This window comes from Carcharodon carcharias, chromosome 12, assembly GCF_017639515.1.
Source record: "Carcharodon carcharias isolate sCarCar2 chromosome 12, sCarCar2.pri, whole genome shotgun sequence".
Lineage (NCBI taxonomy): Eukaryota > Metazoa > Chordata > Chondrichthyes > Lamniformes > Lamnidae > Carcharodon > Carcharodon carcharias.
In genome coordinates, this window is record NC_054478.1 from 86,417,588 (window position 1) to 86,439,212 (window position 21,625).

Genomic DNA, 21,625 nt, shown 5'->3' on the forward strand with positions numbered 1-21,625 from the left:
AAGTATTTCTAGTTTCACAGAATAATGTACCTACAACAAAGATGAGAAAAGTGTAATGTATCTTTGTTACTTACATGCTATATCTTTTGTTAATGCCGGTTGTGATGGATCACTTGGTGGTCCAATACCTGCCTTATTTTCTGCACTGACACGGAATTCATACTCAGTTCCTTCATTCAGTCCTGTTACTTTATGTCGGAGGTCAGATATTGGTTTCTTCGTTGCTCTAATCCATCTGAGACCTTTCTTTTCTTTACGTTCTACAATGTATCCTGTGATTTCACTACCACCATCATCAGCTGGCCTCTTCCAGCCAATAGTAACAGTACTTTTGGTAACATTAGTGACCTCAGGCTTTGCAGGCGGGCCAGGAGGACCTGAAAGAGGAATATTATAAATTAAGCTTATATTTCTATCAGGCCAATATACAAAAGTAATATAATGTTCAGTATTTTAAAAATAAATGTGATTACCAAAACTGTCCACCATCTTAACTGGTTCTGCCTGTACTGGCTCACCAATCCCATACTGATTTACAGCAGAGACACGGAAGATATATTCATTTCCCTGTATAAGTTTACTTGCAACATATCTGCAGCTCAGAACATTTTCGGCAACTAAAGTCCAGAGAAGGCGGCTAGTTTCTCTCTTTTCAATTGTGTAAGATTTGACTGGAGAACCTCCATCTTCAGCTGGAGGTAACCAATTCAGTGTAACCTTCTCAGATGAAACATTGCTTATTTCAATAGGTCCTGGAGGACCAGGAACATCCAACACTGTCACACGCACATTTTCTTCTTTGGTGCCAAATGGATTGCTGGCAGTGATAGTATATTCACCAGAATCTTTCCTAGTAGCATATTTAACAGACAGCGTTGAGGAAGTTGGAGTTTTTTCAATTTGGACAATCTCAGAGACCTTGAAATCTTTTCCACCTTTAGACCACACTGATGTTGGTGGAGGTTTGCCAAGAATACTAGTAGCAGTAATTACAATAGTATCACCAGCTTTAACCGTTAAACCTTCTTTAACAGTAGGATCAATTACAATTGTTGGTGCCACTGTGGGTGTAAAAGAAAGAATGAATTAGTATTACTACATGTGTTTTTTTCCTTCTCATTTTTGTTTTTATCATGTGGTAAAGAAGAAAATTACATACCATATTCATCCTGGCAGATAATGGTTCCTGTAGTTTCAGATGGTGGGCTAATTGCTCCTGCTGCATTCTTTGCCCTTATCCGGAATTCATATTTACAGCCCTCAGTAAGATCAGTAACAGTAAAAGCACACTCTTGAATGTTAATATGATTTGCTTTCATCCATGTCTTTGAAGGCAGATCACGTTTCTCAACAACGTAGCCAATTAGTTTGTGACCACCATCGTACTTTGGCTCAGTCCAGATTAAAGTTACAGATGTCCGGGTAACATTAATGACTTCAGGTTTTCCAGGAGGATCTGAAAAGAAAAACATTTTATGTCAGGCACTGATTTTTGTCATTTGTAATATGTAATAATAAGTAATGAGGAACTGTGCAATGGATTTCACCTACCAATTGGATCAAGCGTAGTAACAGGATGTGATGGTCCACTAGGTTTGCCTACACCAGCCAAGTTAATTGCCATTACTCTAAATTCATATTCAAGACCTTCAGTCAAGCCTGGCACTCTATGATCCTTCATTTTTAGTATGGTCTTATTTGCTCTCTTCCAAAGGAGGCTGTTTCTTTCTTTATATTCAACGTGATAACCTGGTGCAAAAAAAGGAGTTTCAAATAAATGCTGCATAGTTATATAAGTTTAATTACAGGTCAAAAGGGAGAAATTAAACTTTGTACCTGTGATTGGGGAACCGCCAGTTTTCCTTGGATCCTTCCAAGTCAGGGAGACAGAATCATGCCTGACTGCAACTATATCTGGTGGCAAAGGAGCATCAGGCACATCTTGGGGTAGGAAGAAAGAGAAATAACATTCTGTTTAAAATTGAATGCAGCACTGTAATTAAAGTTTAGTTGCAAAATGCAAAAATGCTTACTGAATGGATGCCTGGCTATGACAGGATCAGATCTCAGGCCTTCTCCCACTCCATATTTATTCTCAGCACTGACTCTAAACACGTACTCATTTCCTTCATGAAGCCTTGTAATTCTGAATGTTGTTTTTTGTACAGCAGAGGCACTTGTCACCCATTTGTTGGTGATGTTATCTCGCTTTTCTAAAATATAGTTAGTAATTTCTGCACCACCATCATCCTTAGGGGGAGCCCAGATTAAAGTAATTGCATCTGTTGTTATTTCATCGAAACGGAAAGGTCCAGTTGGTATTCCAGGCTTTCCAACTACTTTCATGTACATTGTAGCTTCTTTAGTGCCAGCAACATTCTTCAAGTTGATTGTGTATTTTCCAGCATCACTCTTTTGACAATCTCGCACTGCGAGAGTTGTATTAATTGCTGTGGATTCCACAGTTATTCTTCCACTTTCCTGAAGCAGGTCTTCACCTTTCTTCCATGTTACTTTTGGTGCAGGTTTGCCACTGATTGGAATCTTTATCCGGATACTACTTCCCTCCTTGGCAATGTAAGTTAAGTCAGGGATGTCTCGTAAGTCAATATTCGGTGGTGCTGTTGAACCAAAGAGAGTGATCTAGTTTAATAAGTTCAAATTTCAGTTTTGACATGTATACTTTGAAAGCATTCTGATGTTTTAATAATAGCTTGCAATGTCTTATAATGTGTGAGGCCTTAAGAAGGCATGCAGTTTAACTTAAGGATTGACTCAAAATAATTTACCATAGGTGATATATCTTGGCTAAGCAATTTCAAAGAAATTATTAAAATGATAATTGTGTAATTGAAGTAACTATTACAATCACCGCACAAATTGTGCTTTTGGCTTATGCCAATTTTAATGTAAGATAAATGCAATTTATTAAGACTTGGAACGTTATAATTGAAGATGGGAATATGAGATATATCTTATAATGGGAACAGGAATAGGTCATTCAGCCTTTTGACACTGCTATGCCATTTGATGAGATCTTGGCTGGTATGTACCTCAACTCTATGTTGATCAGTTTTGAAAATTTCAACTGCCCCACCATCCACAGCCTTTTGGGGATAAGAATTCTATACTTCTCCTACCCTTTGTGTGAAGAAGTGCTTCATAATTTCACTCAGGAATGGCTGAGCAATAATTTTAAAATTCTGACCCCTTGTTCTGGATTCCTCCACCAGAGAGACTAACTTTTCTCAATCCATTTATCATTTTAAATATCTTGACCAGAATTTTGCTGGTAGCGTGGAATCCCCGATGTCGGGCAGAAATGTGTGCATTAGCATGCACAGGTATCTGGCAGAACTTCCCCTGCATTTTACGAGTTAACATGCCCCCAAGAGCTCAATCAGAGGGCCGACAGTTTAGCAGCATCACCAGTCTCTTGTGAGGCAGTTTTGGGACTTGGGGCTGACAGCAAGTAGCTGAAGGTAGGTAGGTGAAGACAAAATTTTACATTATGAAAAGGACAAAAGCTAGAGGGAAAGCCCTCTGGGGAAATTGCTTTGACTGCAGGAACTGCTTTCCCTGCCAGGCTTGCTTTGCCTGGGAGGCTGCTCCCATTTGGCTGTCGGCCTCCTCATGCGATGGGGATCAATCCACCATCAGCAAAATGCTAATAGCGTTGTAAAATGGCCCCTAATTGGGCTTTTAACTATGGAAATTGGGGTGGGCAGACTGTCCACTTCTATCCCATTGTTGGTAAAATGCCCCAATGACTGAAATGTATCAGGGAGCCAATCTGACACAGCTCCCCATGATTTTACCAGATACCCGCTTACCAGCTTGCTGCCCAGGGCCTGGTAAAATTCAGGCCCTCAGTTCAATTGTCTGTCAACCTTCTAAACATAAGATTTCATTTAGCTAATAATCTTTTATGTAGATTATCAAATGCCTTCTGGAAATCCATATATAGGCCCAAAAATTTTCCGGATGGTTCTACCCGACATGTGCTACCCAATATGCACAATGGGACCCATGGAAGTCCCAATGTGCTGGCTATGTGGAAATCCCCCAGCAAGTTTGGACTTCTGATGGGCAATTCCCCTGCATCTGGACTCTCCGGAGTTGGAGACTTTGGATGGTTCTGACTTACCTAGAAAACGTTAGACAAAAAAAAAATTCTAACTTCAGGGTAACTATGCATTATCAATCACATTGACTCATCCGACTACCACCCCCTCTGATCTTCCAACACCCCCCCACAACCTATCCCCAATCTCCCAACTCCCCTGATCCACCAACTTCCCATATGCCCAGATTCTGAATCATCCCCGACATCCTCCGACCATCCGATTCCCTCTGACCCTCCGACACCCTCCCGATCCTGACACCAACCCCCCAGCTATCCAACTTCCCACTCCAACCATTCAACTCCCTGCGACTATCTGACACATCCCCCAACCCTACGATATTCCCCCACCCTGTCTCTCTCCGAACGTCCAATTCATGCTAACTCTTCAATTCACCTCTGATCCTTTGACTCCTCGAACCTTCGATTTCTCCCCGACCCTCTGACTTCCCCGACCCTCTGCCTTCCCCCTGAACCTTTGGCTGACTCCCTGAGCTTCTGACTCCCCCTTGACCTTCTGAGTCCCCCTCTGACCCTCCAACTGACCCCCTAACCCTCCAACTCCCCCTGATTTGACCTAACCCGACCTCACCCCGACCTTCTGACTCCCCCGATTCGACATGATCCGACTCACCAGCCTAGCCACTCTACTATCATGACATGCTACCTACCCTACACAGCTGGCAGCATATCACCCTGCCAGCTGCCACCCTAATCAACTTACCACTATATCTAGCTGCTAGCTGGTATCCTATCCACCCTACCACCCTACCCAGCTGGCAGGAAACAGTTGGCATAAATGGGTCTTTTTCTGGCTGGTAGGTTGCAACAATGGTGTGCCACAGGGATCCAGTGCTGGGGCTCAACATTTTACAATTTATATAAATGCCTTGGATGAAGGCACCAAAGGTGTGGTTGCAAAGTTTGCTAATGACACAAAGATAGGTAGGAAAGTAAGTTGTGAAGAGGGCATAAGGACATACAAAGAGACATAGATAGGTTAAGTGACAGGGCAAAGATCTGGGAAATGGAGTATAATATCGGCAAACGTGAAATTGTCCATTTTGGCAGAAAGAATTAAAAAAAAAGCATACTATTTAAATGGTGAGAGATTGAAGAGCTCTGAGATTCAGAGGGATCTGGGTCTTCTAGTGCATGAATCACAAAAGGCTAGTATGCAGGTACAGCAAGGAATTAGGAAAGTTAATAGAATATTATCATTTATTGTGAGGTAAATTGATCACAAAAGTATGGAGGTTATGCTTCAGTTATACAGGGCATTGGTGAGACCACATCTGGAGTACTGTGTATAGTATTGGTCTTCTTATTTAAGGAAGGATGTAAATGCATTGGAAGTAGCTCAGAGAAGGTTTACTAGACTAATACCAGAAATGGGCTGGTTGTCTTATGAAGAAAGGTTGGACAGCTTAAGCTTGCACCCACTGGACTTTAGATGAGTAAGAGTAAGAATTAAGATCCTGAGGGGTCTTGACAGAGTGAATGTGGAGAGGATGTTTCCTCATGTGGGAGAATCTAGAATTAGGGACCACTGTTTAAAACTAAAGTGTTGCTTATTTAAGACAGAGATGAGGAGAAATTTTTTTCTCTCAGTGGGTCGTGAGTCTTTGGAACTCTTCCTCAAAATGCAGTGGAAGCAGGGTCTTTGAATATTTTTAAGGCAGAACTAGGTAGATTCTTGATTAACAAGGGGATGAAAGGTTATTGGGGGTAGGCAGGAATGTGAGGTTACAATCAGACCAGCCATGATCTTATTGAATGGTGGAACAGGCTTGAAGGGCCAAGTGGCCTACTCCTGCTCCCAATTCGCATATTTATATGCACCCTATCAATCCTACCCACCCTGACACCCAACCCATCTAGGGCCCTACCCATTGTACCACCCTGCCGCTTAGCACCCTACCCATCCTGCCACCCTATCCACCCTGTCGCCTTACCCACTGTACCAACCTGTCACTTAGCACTCTACCCATCCTATGCACCATGCCACCCCACCACCTTGCCATCTACCCGCTCATCTCACTCACAATTATTCACTAACACACTGAACAGCGATTTAAATGTCCCAAAGATTTTCACTGTGTTAGTGAGTGAATGAATGAAGACTTACCAGCAGGTAGTGCCTTAAAAAGAGGCAGTGGCTTGGCTTCCCCTGATGATCCTGCACTACAAAGGAGGACTCCCAGAACACGTACATTCTGCATTTCTGAAAAGGCCTGGTTTGGAAGTCCAGATGAGAAATGCGGAGCTCCCGTGCAAGGAAAAAAATAGGAGCAGGTGGCAATCTGCCAGTGATTGCCACTCCTCGGAAGTTTTGGCCCTATAATGTTTATAGACACTCCTCTGTTCACCTTGTTAGTGATCTCCTCAAAGAAGTCAACTAGATTAGTCAGGCATGACCTAATAGTTTAGACTATTGGTGGTGAGGTTACCTTTTAATTTCAATATATCCTATCTGATGAATGTAATTTTAGTTTAAACCTGTTAATTGCCAATTAGTTTATTGTATGTTTTTTAAAGCTCACCTACTTCCAGATCAAAGCTTGGCCTAAATAGCCAAGTGGTTATGGTACTGGGTTTGTAACCCCAAGATCAAGAGTTCAAATCTCACAATGGCAAAACTGAGCTTGGCCTAAATAGCCAAATGGTTATGGTACTGGGTTTGTAACCCCAAGATTGAGAGTTCAAATCTCACAATGGTAAACTATGAAACAATGTAACTTCATCTGAATAGGAACAGATGGAAACGTGTTTGTACTCGAAAGAGTTACTTCCAGATCAAATTGTCACAGCTGCCATATAAATACTACAAGAGCAGGTCAGAGGCTAGGAATCCTGTGGTGAGTAACTTGCCTCCTGACTCCCTAAAGCCTGTCCACCATTTACAAGGCACAAGTCAGAAGTGTGATGGAATATTCTCCACTTGCCTGGATGAGTGTAACTCCAACAACACTCAGGAAGCTTAACACCATCCAGGGCAAAGCAGCCTGCTTGATTGGCACCCCATCCACAAACATTCACTCTCTCCACCACCAACACACAGTGGCAGCAGCGTGTGCCATCAAGATACACTACAGGAACTCACCAAGGCTCCTTAGACAGCACCTTCTGAAAGCACTCCTCTTTCAGAGGAGTGTCTATAAACATTATAGGGCCAAAACTTCCGAGGAGTGGCAATCACTGGCGGATTGCCACCCGCTCCTAATTTTGCACCTTGCACCGGAGCTCTGCATTTCTCATCTACCATCTAGAAGCACAAGGGCAGCTGACACATGGGAACAGCACCACTTCAAGTTCCCCTTCAAGCCACTCATCAACCTGACTAGGGAATATATCACTGTTCCTTCACTGTGACTGGGTCGAAATCCTGGAACTCCCTCCCTAACAGCGCTGTGGGTGTACCTACACAACATGGACTGTAGCGGTTCAAGAAGGCTGCACACCACTGTCTTCGCAAGGGCAATTAGGGATGGGCAATAAATGCTGGCCTAGCCAGCGACCGTCCACATCCCATAAATGAATTTTAAAAAATGCATAGACTTTATAGAATTAATACATGGTTAAATGCCATTTTACAAGTTGTGGTTTTATAGAATTAAGTATTAGTGTGCCACGGTAGCACACTCATCTCATAGTCACATCTTCATGGATTCAACCTTTTATTGGCCTTGTGTATATAATCTAGGCTGACAAGTGAATGCAGTATTTAGGAATGCTGAGATGTTCAATTGAGGTTCCATCAATCTACTTTGGTGGTTCAGGTGTAACAGTTTCAATGACATTGTGTGCAAAAGAAATCCTGGGGAGGAATTTTCTCCCCATCTGGGGGGTTGGGTGGGAATGGGCGGGTGCACAGCCGATCGCAGCCCGTGATCAGCTGTGCACTGCCATTTTGCATGGGTGGTGCACTCCGTGTGAGCGGGAGGAGGAGGCTGAGTTGAGACCTGCGGTCTTTCGTGCATGTGCGTGGAAGAGCAGCGAAATCTCCCTGAGACACAGAGCTGCCTCAGGGAGATTAGTTTGATTTTGAAAAATTTAAATAAAGAGAAAAAAAAAATTAAATTTTTTATTCAAGTTTAAAAACCTTCATGAAACCTCATCCCGCCCGTGGATGAGGTTTCATGAGAAGTGCGAAGGCCGCCTGGGCTCTTTGCCTGCCTGCCAACATTAAGGTTGGATGGGCAGCTCCGTTAATTATTTTAATTGATATTTAAATAGCCTTAATAGGCCTTTGCCAGTGTGGCGGGCGTGTAGCTGACTCCAGTGCGCGCCCACGGAACTGAAAATCGGATGACACACGGTGACGTCGGGACACCCACCCCTGCTCGCCGACCTGAAGATTCTGACCCTGGACAACATTCCTTTTGCAACAAGAATGGTGTCTTGGTTATCTGTTTCATTTGTAACAGCTACCACATTTGTCCACTACTTAATACAGTAATTACACTTAAAAATTAATTTATATCTGTAAAGCACTTTAGGTTTCTGAGGGCACGGTATTGTGTTAGAAAGGTCTTCTTAGGTTAGTTAACAATACCAAATATTAGTTATTCTACATTCAACAATTCACACTTGTACTTGAACTTCAAGTTTTGCAAGATAAACTGTAGATGCCAGTAGGAGCTCGTTATTTATATTGTGAAAAATTACTCACCAACGTGATCCTTTGCAACAAGTGTAATTTCACATGGTACGCTGTATCCAGCATCATTCTGTGCTCTTACTCTGAAAGTGTATTCTTTTCCTTCTTCCAGTTCACTCATTGCAAATTGCATGTTCTTAGCTCTCATCAATTCTTTCCATTTGTCCTCTTGGACCATCATTTCAACGACATAAGCAGTAATTCGGGTTCCACCATCACTGATTGGTTTTTTCCATGTCAAAGTGCAAGATTTCTTGGACACAGCTGCAGCCTTCAAGTCTACCACAGGCCCAGGTTCTTCTACATAATATAATGGATTATTTTAGCGGAAAAAATTTACAACATGCAGTTTTTTGTGCTGTATTATATCACGAAAAATAATCAGTACATTTAATTCTTACCCGAAGCTTTCACAGCATCTTTTGTCTCACAAGGTTCACCAATGCCATACTCATTTTCAGCTAGAACTCTGAAACAGTAATATTTACTTTCTTCCAAATTAATAATTCTGAAACTTGTCTTGGGACATTCAGTTGCCACAGTTGACCATGCCTTTCTTTCAGCATCTCTCTTCTCTACGATGTAATTTTTAACCGGACTGCCACCATCCACAAGAGGAGGATCCCATGATATAACAGCAAAGTCCTTAGATGTTTCTTTAACTATAAGGTTAACTGGAGGTCCAGGAGTATCTAATCAAAAAGCAAAAGAAAAAGGTAAATGGTTGTTTCACTGAATAAAATATTTATAATCAACTCACTCAACATTAATAAAATTTTACTTTTTATGACAATAAAATAATTAATAACTTACCAAGAACCTTTACGGTAAGTGTGTATGCCTTTGTTCCACAGCTATTTTGTAAAGTTAAAATGTACTTTCCAGCATCATATCTATTCACATTTTCACAGTATAACATTGTGTCATATTCTGAAGTTTTGATATCGAGTCCTTGTCTATCCTGTATGTTGGCATCCGCTTTAGCCCAGCTAATCTTTGGTGGAGGCCGGCCTCTCACTGGCACATAGATCCTCATTGTGACACCAGCACGCAGAACAAGCACTTTCCTTAAGTCAGCATCAAGGTCTGCTTCAGGGGGAACTGTTCAGGAAGAAAATATATAATTTAATCTTCATTATTAAAAATCTTCCATATGTATGAAGACATGGGGTGGAATCGTCCCAAGATTGTACAAAGTGTGGTAGCGGGTGGGGAAAAAAGTAGTTTCACCCATCAGCTAGAATGGCGGGTGTTAGTGCCATATCGTCCCATTCCTACCTCATTAATTATGCAGCCACAGGAAACATGCCTTCTCGCTGGCGAGCAGGGCTTATAGTGAGATGCTAAAGTATTGAAATTAGGTTTCTGACATGTGGTGGCAGGAAACACAGCCCATCATTGACGGGTGGAACGGATGATCTTAAACTGCTATCATGACGGTGTGAAACCAATTTTTGGCTGTCTCACCATATTGTTCACTATGCTGGCAGCCCAGGACTGCTTCAGTGGAGACAGGGCCCCAAAAGCCTGCCATGTTGCCCTGCACCAATGGGGCCGGAAAATTCTGGCCATTGTTGTGTGTCATGGAGCTACTACCACCAAACAAATCACAGAATCTGAGGCCACTATCTCTTCAGCCAGCTATATCCCTGAGAACATTTTCAATTCAACCTGTGTGGGTCATTCAGATCCCAGAGCCACATCCCAGGAACCGATCATTTTCTAGGCCACCCACCTCTACAGCGTCATTTGGTTCAGTCACAAAAATGCCAATTCTGTTCCATACAAAATTTGCTTCATCTACCCAACTATATACCTGTAAAATTATATTTATACATAACTAAGATAAAATAAATTTCATAAAAATAGTCTTAAACTTACCTAAAGAATCTTACCCACAATATTCCCATCTAACTTGACAACTATTTAAACATCTCCTCATTCCCATTAAGAAAAAGAACAATTTGATTCTGTATAGAAAAATGGCATCACTATACACCATGGTACTACCCAACTCAAAGTCAATTCCTAAGGACCAGTTGAAGAACATATGGACATTTACAGCACACCAAGGCATGCATGTCTGGTGCTTGTTCCAGCCGATCTCCAGTTGAAACAGAGACTCTGTAATTATGTTGTTGGATACCAACTACAAAAATCGAAAACGTTTATCTGAAATTCCCCCTCTACTATTTTAGCATAGGCATTAACCCATTTATTTAGAATAGGATAATGCTTACACTTAAATAATGGAGAGAGCAACTTCAGAAAAATACTACAATGGCAAAATACTACAGATGCTGGAAATTGAAAATAAAAACAAAAAATACCGGAAATACTCAGAAGGTCGGGCAGCATTTGTGAAGTGAGAAACAGAGTTAACATAGGTCAACAACCTTTCATCAGAAAAGTGCTGTTTAACTCTCTACATGTTGCCTGATTTGCTGAGGATAACCATAATGTTTTGGTGATAATATTTAATTTGCTTCACATGGGTAATGAAAACCTACTCAAAATATCCTTGGCGGTATGTTTTTCCGGAACTTCACTTGGATCACTGTAGCCTATTTTGTTCACTGCGCTTACACGGAACTGATATTCGGTGTCTTCAGATAGTCCTGTAACAGTATAGTGTGTATCACGAAGATTCTTTGGTATATTGCATTTTGTCCAGTTTTCACCATCTGCACGCTTAACTTCAACTAGATATCCCAAAATTGGACTGCCACCATCATATGCTGGCTTACTCCAAGACAAGCTGATAGTACTGCGGGTTGTATCAACAACTTTTGGGAAAGCAGGAGGTCCTGGAGGATCTGAATGGAAATAAAATAATTTGTAAGAAAAAAATTTAACAAGAGAGTGAGATATGCTACTCATAAATATATTATATATATAGTCACATCTGCTTACATTGAGGATCAAGGGCGACTGCTGCTTTTGAAGATTCACTGGGTTTGCCCGGTCCAGCTTTATTCAAGGCAATAACTCGATACTCATACTCAGTGCCTTCCTGAAGCCCTGTAGCTTTAACTGTTCTTTCCAAAACTGGTCTCCTGTTGACTTTTGACCAATTGACAGCCATTGCCTCACGTTTTTCCACTAAATATCCAGTCACCGGAGAGCCGCCATCATCTGTTGTGGCTTTCCAGCTAACAGTCATATGATCTTTTGTGATGTTGCTAATTATTGGAGGATCACATGGCCCAGGTACATCTGTAAATAATACAAAATATGTATTAAATATCTTTTGTCTGTTTATCAATTAAAGTCAAAAAACTTCAGAACTAAAATGTGTTTTACTTACTATAAGGATTTTTAGCAACAACTGGGTGAGTAATGATTGGGTCACCAACACCATATTTGTTTTCTGCACTGACACGGAACTGGTATTCATGTCCTTCTATCAGTTTTTCTATGCCACATTGTGTAATCTGTAAATTAGCAGTAACTTGAGCCCAATTAGGACGGCTTGTCTCACGCTTATCAACAATATAGTTAGTTATCTCAGCACCTCCATCCTCAAGAGGAGGTTCCCAATTCAGAGTAACACGATCTGAATAAATATTGTTAACTCTGATAGAAGCTGGTGGACCAGGTTTATCTAACAAAAAAAACATAAGGATGCATTAATATTTTAGAAACATTTTTAACTAGTTAACTTAAAAATGAAACTAGTCATTTGCTTTAAAATCTTGTTTTCCATTTTTTCCATTTGGTTCACAAAAAATTACATTTACGTGTTTGAAGCTGTTAAATATATTGTTGCATATACACATATACATTCTACTAAGCTGTTGTATTATCACTAGATTCAAATTTTTTCAATGAAACATTTTAAAATACTTTTTACCTAATACTTTTAGTTTTACATTAGCTGATTTGGAGCCACTTGGGTTCTCTGCAACAATGGTGTACTCTCCAGTTTCTTTCCTTCGTACACTAAACAATTCGAGTGTGCACAGATTTCTTGTTCTGGCTATTTTAACGCCTTCGGCAGGCATTACTATCTTGCCATCTTTCTTCCATGTGATCTTTGGAAAGGGTTTTCCAAAGACATTAGCATCTAGACAAACATTAGATCCAGCCTTTACTGTGATCAGTGACTTCATGGACACACCCAAGTCAATTCTTGGTGCAACTGTAAATTGAACAAAGCATTTTAACATGAATAATATTTTTAAGTTAGGTCAAGTAAACATACTAAATTTATCACTCTCCTTATGACATTGCAAATGAAAATCAGGTTGAAAATAATATAAGAAAGTGAATTTAATTCATACCTTGCTCTGCCAGAATAGTCACGGGATCTGAAGGTTCAGATGGCTTGCTGATATTAACTGCTGTCTTTGCAATGATCCTGAATTGATACTGGGCATGTTCCTCAAGATTGGTAACGGTAAATTCTTCATTAGGTACATTTTGGCAATTGGTGTTGCATCGTATCCACTTATCACCAGGTAATTTACAGGCTTCAACATAATAGCCAATTAATTTGCTTCCACCATCATGTTTGGGTCTTGCCCAGATGAGAGAAACAGTGCTATTTGTGACATCAATGGCTTCAGGTTTGCCTGGTGGATCTGTTGTAAAATAAGGGTACATTTTTCTAGGTTTACATACAAAAACTTTAAGATATGAAATCCAAAGTATTTAAGATAATTATAAAAGTAACTTTATAAACTGTTTTCAATTTTTTTGGAATACTTACCAACAGGTGTCCTAGCTGTTACAAACTCAGTTGGTTTACTAGGCTTGCTAGATCCCGCTCTGTTCAGTGCACTGACTCTGAAAGTATATTCTAGCCCTTCAATTAGTCCTGAACATGGGTACTCAGTGGTACGGACAGATGTGTCATTTGCCTTTACCCAAAGAAGACTATTTCTCTCTTTACGTTCAATAACATAGCCAGTGATGGGACTACCGCCATCACTTTCTGGTCTATCCCATGCTACAAATATGCAGTCTCTATTCACCTTTGTGACATGTGCATTCCTTGGTTCACTGGGAACATCTGTAGACAAAAATAAAAAGTAACTGTAGTCAGCTCCGAAGACAGTTTTATGTCTTAAAAAAACGTAGCCCAAGTACTTTGTCATAGCTTACCAAATTGATATTTAGCAATCATTTTATCAGAGGTGAGAGGTTCTGAAATACCAAATCTATTTTCTGCACGAACACGGAACATGTACTCTTGTCCAGGGATAAGCTTTCCAATTCTACAGTTTGTTTTTGTTACAGATGACACAACAGTAAGCCAGTCGCCACGGCTTAAATCACATTTCTCTACTACATAGTTTGTTATGTTGCTGCCACCATCTTCAAACGGAATATGCCAATTAAGGTTGCATGAATCAGCATCAATTTCTGAAATATCAAATGGTGGCTGTGGTGGTCCAGGAATATCTGAAAAACATTAATAATCAATAAGGAAATGATTAAGTAATGCCGTTTTGTAGAACGCTATTTGTAAAAAGCTAGTTACGCAGCTCTAATTCTTTCAAATGCATAATCTTTGGATGTGATAAACATAGGGAGAGAGGAAGTATTAAGGGGATTAGCATCCTTGGAAGTGGATAAATCACCAGGTGAAATGTACCCCAGGCAGTTAAAAGAAGCCAGGGAGGAAATTGCAGAGGGTCTGATCATCATTCTTCAAGCCTTACTGGTTACAGGTGAGGTGCTGGAGGATTAGGGGTCTGCTGTTGTACCTTTATTTAAAAAGGGAGCGAAGGATAGACCCAATAATTATAGGCCAGTCAGTCTGACCTCGGCAGTGGCGAAATTATTGGAATCAATTCTGAGGGACAGGATAAACTGTCACTTAGAAAGGTATGGATTAATCAAAGACAGTCAGCATGGGTTTGTTAAGGGAAGGTCATGTCTGGCTAATTTGATTGAATTTATTTGTGGAAGTAACAAGGAGGGTTGATCATAGTAGTTAGTGCAGCTGATGTGGTCTACATGGATTTTAACAAGGCATTTGACAAGGTTTCACATGGCAGACTGGTTTTAAAAAACCATAGAATCCAGGAGAATGTAGCAAGCTGAATACAAAATTGGATCAGTGGCAGGAAACAAAGAATAATTGTTGATGGATGTTTTTATGATTGGAAGACTGTTTTCAGTGGGGTTCTGCAGTGCTCAGTACTAGGTCCCCTGCTTTTTGTGGTATATATTAATGGTTTGGACATAAATGTAGGGGGAATGATCAAGAAGTTTGCAAACAACACAAATATTGGCTATGCGGTAGATAGCAAGGAGGATTGCCACAGACTGCAGGAAGATATCAATGGACTGGTCAGGTGGGAAGGAAAGTAGCAAGTGGAATTCAATCCAGAGAAGCGTAAGGTGATGCATTTGGGGAGATCAAACAAAGCAAAGGATTACACAATAAATGGGAGGATACTGAGAGGTTTAGAGGAAGTGAGGGACATTGGAGTGAATATCCAAAGATCCCTGAAGGTAGCAGGGCAGGTTGATAAAGTGGTTAAGAATACATATGGAAGCCTTTCATTTATTAGCTGAGGCATAGAATGTAAGAGCAGGGAGGTTATGCTGGATCTATATAAAACATTAATTAGGCCACAGCTTGAGTACTGCGTGTAATTCTGGTAACGTCATTACAGAAAGGATATGAGAGGGTACAGAATAGGTTTATGAGGATGTGTCAAGACTGGAAAATTGCACCTATGAAGGAAGATTGCATAGGCTGGTGTTGTTCGCCTTGGAACAGAGGAAGCTGAGGGGAGATTTGATTGAGATTCACAAAATTGTTAGGGGCCTGGATAGAGTGGATGGGAAAGGCCTATATACTTTAACAGAGGGGTCAGTGACTAGGGGATGTATACTTAAAGTGATTGGTAGAAAGCTTAGACGGGTGATGAGGACATTTTTTTTTTACCCAGTGGGTGGTAGAGGTCTGAAACTCACTGCCTGAAAGGGTGGTAGAGGCAGAAACCCTCAACTCATTTAAAAGGTGTCTGGATATGCACCTCAAGTGCCGTAACCTGCAGGGCTATGGACCAAATGCTGGAAAGTGGGATTAGACTAATTGGCTTGTTTCTCGGCTGGTTCATGATGGGCCAAGTGACCTCTTTCTGTGCCGTAAACTTTCTTTGACTCTATGATTACACTAAGTATCAAATATACATACCCATTATCACCACACGAATTTTCTGGGAGGCGATGCCAGAGCTATTTTCTGCAGAAAGACTGTAGTAGCCACTGTCTTTTCTGGTAACATCTTTAATGATGAGTACTGAAGTGTCCTTTGTCTTATGCACAACTAGGCGACTAGATGGCATTACATCCTCATCACCTTTCATCCACTTGCAAATTGGTGCAGGCTTGCCAGTTACATGGGCCTCAATTCTAAGTTTCTGCCCAGCTTTGATCGTTATGAATTCAGGCATGATAATCTTTGGTGCCACTATAAAAACAAATGGCATTAATATGAGGTTAATGCAGGTAAACCTTTGTCAAAACTTTTATGTATCCTTAAAACATATCTATGCCAATTTTTTAAGAATGCGGTGTTGGCAAGGAGCTTCCCAATCTCCCATAGATACAGGCAACTTGCAAAATTCCCACCAGCAGCATGCACTCAGGAAATCAGTCCTATTATATCAGCATTTTAAATTATGTAACTTTATTGACAAGAAATTATTCATACTTTCTACCAATACATCATCGGTTCAATTCCATTTGTAAACTTTTGCCTACATGCCAAAGGCGGATCAAGTTCTACCCCAGGACTTGAACATAAGGTCTAGGATGCCACTCCAGTGAAGTACTAACTCAGTGCTGGATTGTTAGAAATGCTAAATTGATACTTTAAGATGTTAAACTGAAGGCTCAGATGCTCATTCAAAATATCATGTTACAATTCGTCACTGCTGTTTGAGACCTTGTTTTTTTGTGTACAATGGCAACCATGCTTGCCTGCAAAATTGTGGTTGCGGCCTATCAAGGTAATTCACTGTATGTGAAACACTTTGAAATGTCTCTGAGAGATGTGATAAGGAGTATTTAAATTCAATCATTTCTTTTTAAAATTTGAAGCTATCTTGAAGAAGGTACTGAGTTTCAATTACCGGGTTGCCCGCTTCACGCCTGAAAAATGGTGACCAATAATAATTAAAAGTCCGGTAGGGGACACTGCATATATCTATTTGCCTGTCAGAATCAACTTTCAGGCTGCACTAAATGGAAGCTCAGCCAATACCTTAATTACATCTTTCAAAGAGAAAAGGATGAAGAATTCACAGCATCTGCCAGTCTCATTTCTCTAGATGTTGAGAAGCCTAATTAGCAAACTTTAAAAGGACCATTGGAGGCCACTCCAAAAAAGTGGGCCAGAAAGGACAGGAATTCTTTTGAACTGCTGCCAGCTAGTTCTTACGCTCCCACAGAATCTGCATCCTCCACCACCCCAGTGACTGGTTATACATGCTAGGGAACTGAGTGCTACAGTCGAATTTTCTTATGGAAGGAAGGGAATGAGCTGCAGCTTGGTGGCATAATAGTATTGAAGCACAAACTTGAAAGTTGTTCGAGCTTCCTGACTGCCTGATTGAGTTGGAGTTGTGCATAATCTGAAAGTCTTCATCACAATTCAAGTCTGTTTTAATTTTGGCACTTTATGCGTTGAAATAATTTACTGTTTACTTACTCAGTTGTTCTTTAATTTCAAAAATTCCTTCAGTTTCTCTGGGCAAGCTGGCCCCTACAATATTTCTAGCTGCAACTCTGAATTTGTATTTAGCTCCTTCCTTCAGGCCTGTTACAAGAATGGACAGTTCCTTGATTATGGAGTATGTTGTCCACTGTTTCTCAGATTGGCCTTCTTCTTGATACTCAATAATATAACCATCAATTTTAGCTCCTCCATCCCTAATAGGTGGCAACCATGCCAGTGAAGCACTGTTCTTCGTTATTTCAATGACATCCAATTTCTTGGGTGGATCTGGTTCACCTAAAAATGACATTGCAAACTGTTACTTTGAGACTATTTGACATCAAATAATATCCAGAAAAGGCTGATGAAAAAGGCAATATGGTCAACCCAGCTCTTAGTTTAACTGGAAAACTAAAAAAATAAACTACTCACTGATTGGATCTCTTGCCAAAATAGGTTTGGCAATGTCTTTTGGAACCCCGGGTCCATATTGATTGACTGCAGTTACTCTGAAATAGTATTCACTTCCAGGTACCAGGCCGGCTACATTGAAACTAGTTTTCTTCAAATCTTTTATCACTGCACCCCAGGTCTTTCTGTCTGCTTCCCGCTTCTCTACGATATAGTGTGTCACTTGGCTACCTCCATCATTTTCAGGTGGCGACCAAGACAAATGACATGATGTTTTTGCAACGTCTGAAGCTTCAAAGTCTGAAACAGGTCCAGGTGTGTCTGAAAGCAAAAATCAATTGTGATAAAAATCAAAACGTTATTATAGAATGGTATAGCACAGAAGCAGACCATTCAGCCCATCAAGCCTGCGCCAGTTCTTTCCAAGAGCAAACCAATTAGTTTCACTCCTCCACTCATTCCCCATGGGGAGAATTTTCTCCCCGTCGGGCAGGCCGGTCGGGAGTGGGCATGGAGTTGATCGCTGCCCGTGATCGGCTGCACACTGCCATTTTACATGGGCGGGACAATTAAGGCCCGCCCAGCATGACACATACCTGGAAGCGCTCAGCACTACCTGTGCGGACAGGGGTAGGAGGGAGAATCGGGGCCTGCGGTCTCTCACGCATGCGCGCGAAAGAGCGCAGAAATCTCCTTCAGGCACGGAGCTGCCTCAGGGGGATTAAGTTCAGTCATAAAGATGGAAAAAATTTTTAAAAATTATTCAGACATTTCCCCTCATGTGACAGTGTCACATGAGCTGGGCCGTGTTTAGGAATTTTCACTAAAAATTTTATTTAATTAATAAACCCTTCATGAAACTTCATCCCGCCTGTGGATGAGATTCCATGAAAAACGTGAAGGCTGCCTGGGTACTTCCCCTGCCCACCAACCTTAAGGTTGGACGGGCAGCCCTAACAATTACTTTAATTAGGTTATTAATGGCCTTAACAGGCCTTTGACAGTTCGGCGGGTGCGCAGCTGACTCCAGTTTGCGCCTGCCGAGCGGAAGGTCAGAATGGCATGTAGTGATGTCATTTTACACGTGCACACCGAACAGAAGATTCTTCCCCATATCTCTGCAATGTTTTCTCCTTCAAACCCCTTTGAAAGCTAATATGGAATCGATTTCCACCATCCTATCACGCAATTAATTCCAAATGCTAACCACTCAATGCATAAAAATGTTTTCCTTGTCGCTTCTGGTTCTTTTGCCAATCACCTGAAATCTGTGCCCTCTGGTTACTGAACTTTCATCCATGGGAGATAGTTTCTCTTTATTTACTCAATCTAAATGCTTCATGATTTTAAGCACCTCAATCAAAGCTCCTCTCAGCCTTCTCTGCTCTTGGGAGAAAAACTCCCGCTTCTCCAGTTCATGCAGATAACTGTAATCCTTCAGCCAGGAGCTATTCTAGTAACTGTCTTTTATACCTTTTCCAAAACCTTAATGTTATACCTAAAATATGGTGCCCAAAATTGGATATGATACTCAAACTGGAGCCGAACTAGTGTTTTATATAGCTTTAGCATAACTTCCTAGCTTTTGTAAGCAGTGTCTTTATTTGTAAAGCCTAGTTTCTCACACATTTTATTCAGTGCTTTGTTCATTGTCCTGTCACTTTCAAAGATTTGTGCCCTTAGGTTTCTGTCTTTGCATCCACTTTAAAATTGTAGCATTTTGGATTCAAGCAACTTTTGAAAGTCCTTATAAACAACATCAACAGTATTGCCCACATTCACCATCTCTGTTACCTCATCAACAATCTCAATTAAATTAGTCTTTAACAAATTTGTGATGGTTCTCCTTTATTAGTTCATGTTTATCCATGTGGCTGCTAATTTTCTCCCCAATTACTGTTCCTAAAAGGTTCCCTACCACAGACATTAAACCCACTGGTCTGTAATTGTCAGATTTATCCCGCACTTTTTGAAACAAGTCTCATTTCCTCTGATATCACTTCTTTATCTAAGGAGGATTGGAAGATTCTGACCAGCACCTCCACAATTTCTACCCTTACTTTGCCTAGTATTCCAGGATATATCCCATCTAGATCAGGTGACCTACCACTGTAAGTATTGTCAGCCTTTCTAGTACCTCCTCTTTAGCTATTTTGATTTCTCCAGTATTGCAACAACCTCCTCATTTACCAAAACTTTGGCAAAGTTCTCTTCTTTGGTAAGCACTGTTGCAAAGTACTTTTTTAGTACTTCAACCAAGCCTTCTGCCTCTGCCAATAGCTCTTCATTTTGTTCCCTAATTGGGTCCTGCCATTCCTCTGAAAACCCTTTCATTGTTAATATGCCTTTGACAATGTTTGGATTCTCAGTGATGTTAGCTGCCAATCTATTCCCATACTGTTTCTTCACCCTTCTTATTTTCTTTTTTCACTTCTCTGTACTTTTTAGATTCTCCCTTTTATTAATAAAATGACATCTGCCAAAAAACCCCCTTTTACTGCTTCATCTTACTCTCCAACTTCTTTGATATTGAAGCACATTTGGCTTTGGTTGCCCTCTCTTTGCTCCTGGTGGGAATTCACATAAATTGTACTTGAACTGTCTCTTTTTTTAAGGTCATTCATTGCACCATTGAATTTCAGCCTGCTAGTTTTGACTCCAATATACCTGACACAGATGCTTCCTCAATTCACAGAAATGAACTGTTCCTCATTGAAGTTTTGTTATTCTACATTGCTACTTGCCCTTCTTCAGAACTATCTAAACTTTATGATGCTATGATCACGATTCCTGAGATGCTTCCCCACTGTGATGTTTTCTACTTGACCCATTTCTTTCCCCAGGACTAAATCCAGCAATGACTCCTTCCTCATTGGGTAGTAAATGTACTGATTAAGGAAGTTATCCTGAACATACTTCAGAAATTCCTTCCCCATGATCAGTTTAAATCAGGAAACACCTAGAACAAAAAAGAATGTATACTACTCACCTAGAACTTTAACATTCACAAACACTGCTTTTTCACCTGCTGCATTTACAAGTGTCAGCGAATATTTGCCAGAATCATCACGAGTACTATCAGTAATGACGAGAAAAGTCATTGTGTCAATTAAGTCCACTTGACCCTTTCTGACAACATTGTCTATTCCCATTCTCCTCCAGGTAACTTTAGGTGCAGGTCGGCCTCTGATAGTGGCAAACAATCTGATAGGACATCCTGCTCTAACGGTTAAAACTTTTCTCAGACTTGCATCTAAATCAATCTCCGGTTGTTCTGAAAAAAATAATCACTTTGTGAGAGAAATCACTTTGCCATAAAGAAATATTACTACATTTAAAAAAAAATATTTTATTTTCATCACACAAAGGGAAAAAGGCAAAGTGCTGTGCCTACCCAACACCTCCTTTGGTGATACTGCTTCCTTCAATTCAGCAGGGCGACCAATTCCAACTTGGTTTTGTGCAGAAACTCTAAATTCATATTCTTCTTTCTCATTAAGGCTGGTCATGGTAAATTGAATAAGAACAAGCTGAGCTGCAACCTTACATTTCTTCCATCCTTCTTCAGGTAATTTACTGACACCTTTTGGTCTCATTTCAACAACGTAGCCAATAATGGGAGAACCACCATCATACACTGGCTTTGTCCAACCAAGGGAAATTGAGGTCTTTGTACTGTCAATCACCTTTAGACCACTTGGAGGGCCAGGAGGTTCTGTGCATAGAAAAATAGAAATTAGTCAGGAGAAAT

The 21,625-nt window shown here is 40.7% G+C and overlaps 1 protein-coding gene across 1 annotated transcript in view; it reads right to left on the reverse strand.

Moving 5' to 3' along the window:
• Positions 1–21,625, reverse strand: part of ttn.1 (titin, tandem duplicate 1) — a 685,821-nt gene that overhangs the window by 50,746 nt on the left and 613,450 nt on the right. The window contains exons 251-271 of the mRNA XM_041201521.1: positions 21,269–21,589; positions 20,864–21,148; positions 17,896–18,195; positions 17,458–17,760; positions 15,940–16,215; positions 13,890–14,189; positions 13,495–13,797; positions 13,067–13,366; positions 12,637–12,924; positions 12,091–12,387; positions 11,697–11,999; positions 11,294–11,599; positions 9,597–9,884; positions 9,185–9,475; positions 8,796–9,083; positions 2,034–2,621; positions 1,837–1,941; positions 1,552–1,749; positions 1,160–1,456; positions 474–1,061; positions 75–377 (exon numbers count right to left, since the gene is read on the reverse strand). Of these exons, the coding sequence (XP_041057455.1) occupies positions 75–377; positions 474–1,061; positions 1,160–1,456; positions 1,552–1,749; positions 1,837–1,941; positions 2,034–2,621; positions 8,796–9,083; positions 9,185–9,475; positions 9,597–9,884; positions 11,294–11,599; positions 11,697–11,999; positions 12,091–12,387; positions 12,637–12,924; positions 13,067–13,366; positions 13,495–13,797; positions 13,890–14,189; positions 15,940–16,215; positions 17,458–17,760; positions 17,896–18,195; positions 20,864–21,148; positions 21,269–21,589 (6,528 nt within the window). The remainder of the gene's footprint in view (positions 1–74; positions 378–473; positions 1,062–1,159; positions 1,457–1,551; positions 1,750–1,836; positions 1,942–2,033; positions 2,622–8,795; positions 9,084–9,184; positions 9,476–9,596; positions 9,885–11,293; positions 11,600–11,696; positions 12,000–12,090; positions 12,388–12,636; positions 12,925–13,066; positions 13,367–13,494; positions 13,798–13,889; positions 14,190–15,939; positions 16,216–17,457; positions 17,761–17,895; positions 18,196–20,863; positions 21,149–21,268; positions 21,590–21,625) is intronic.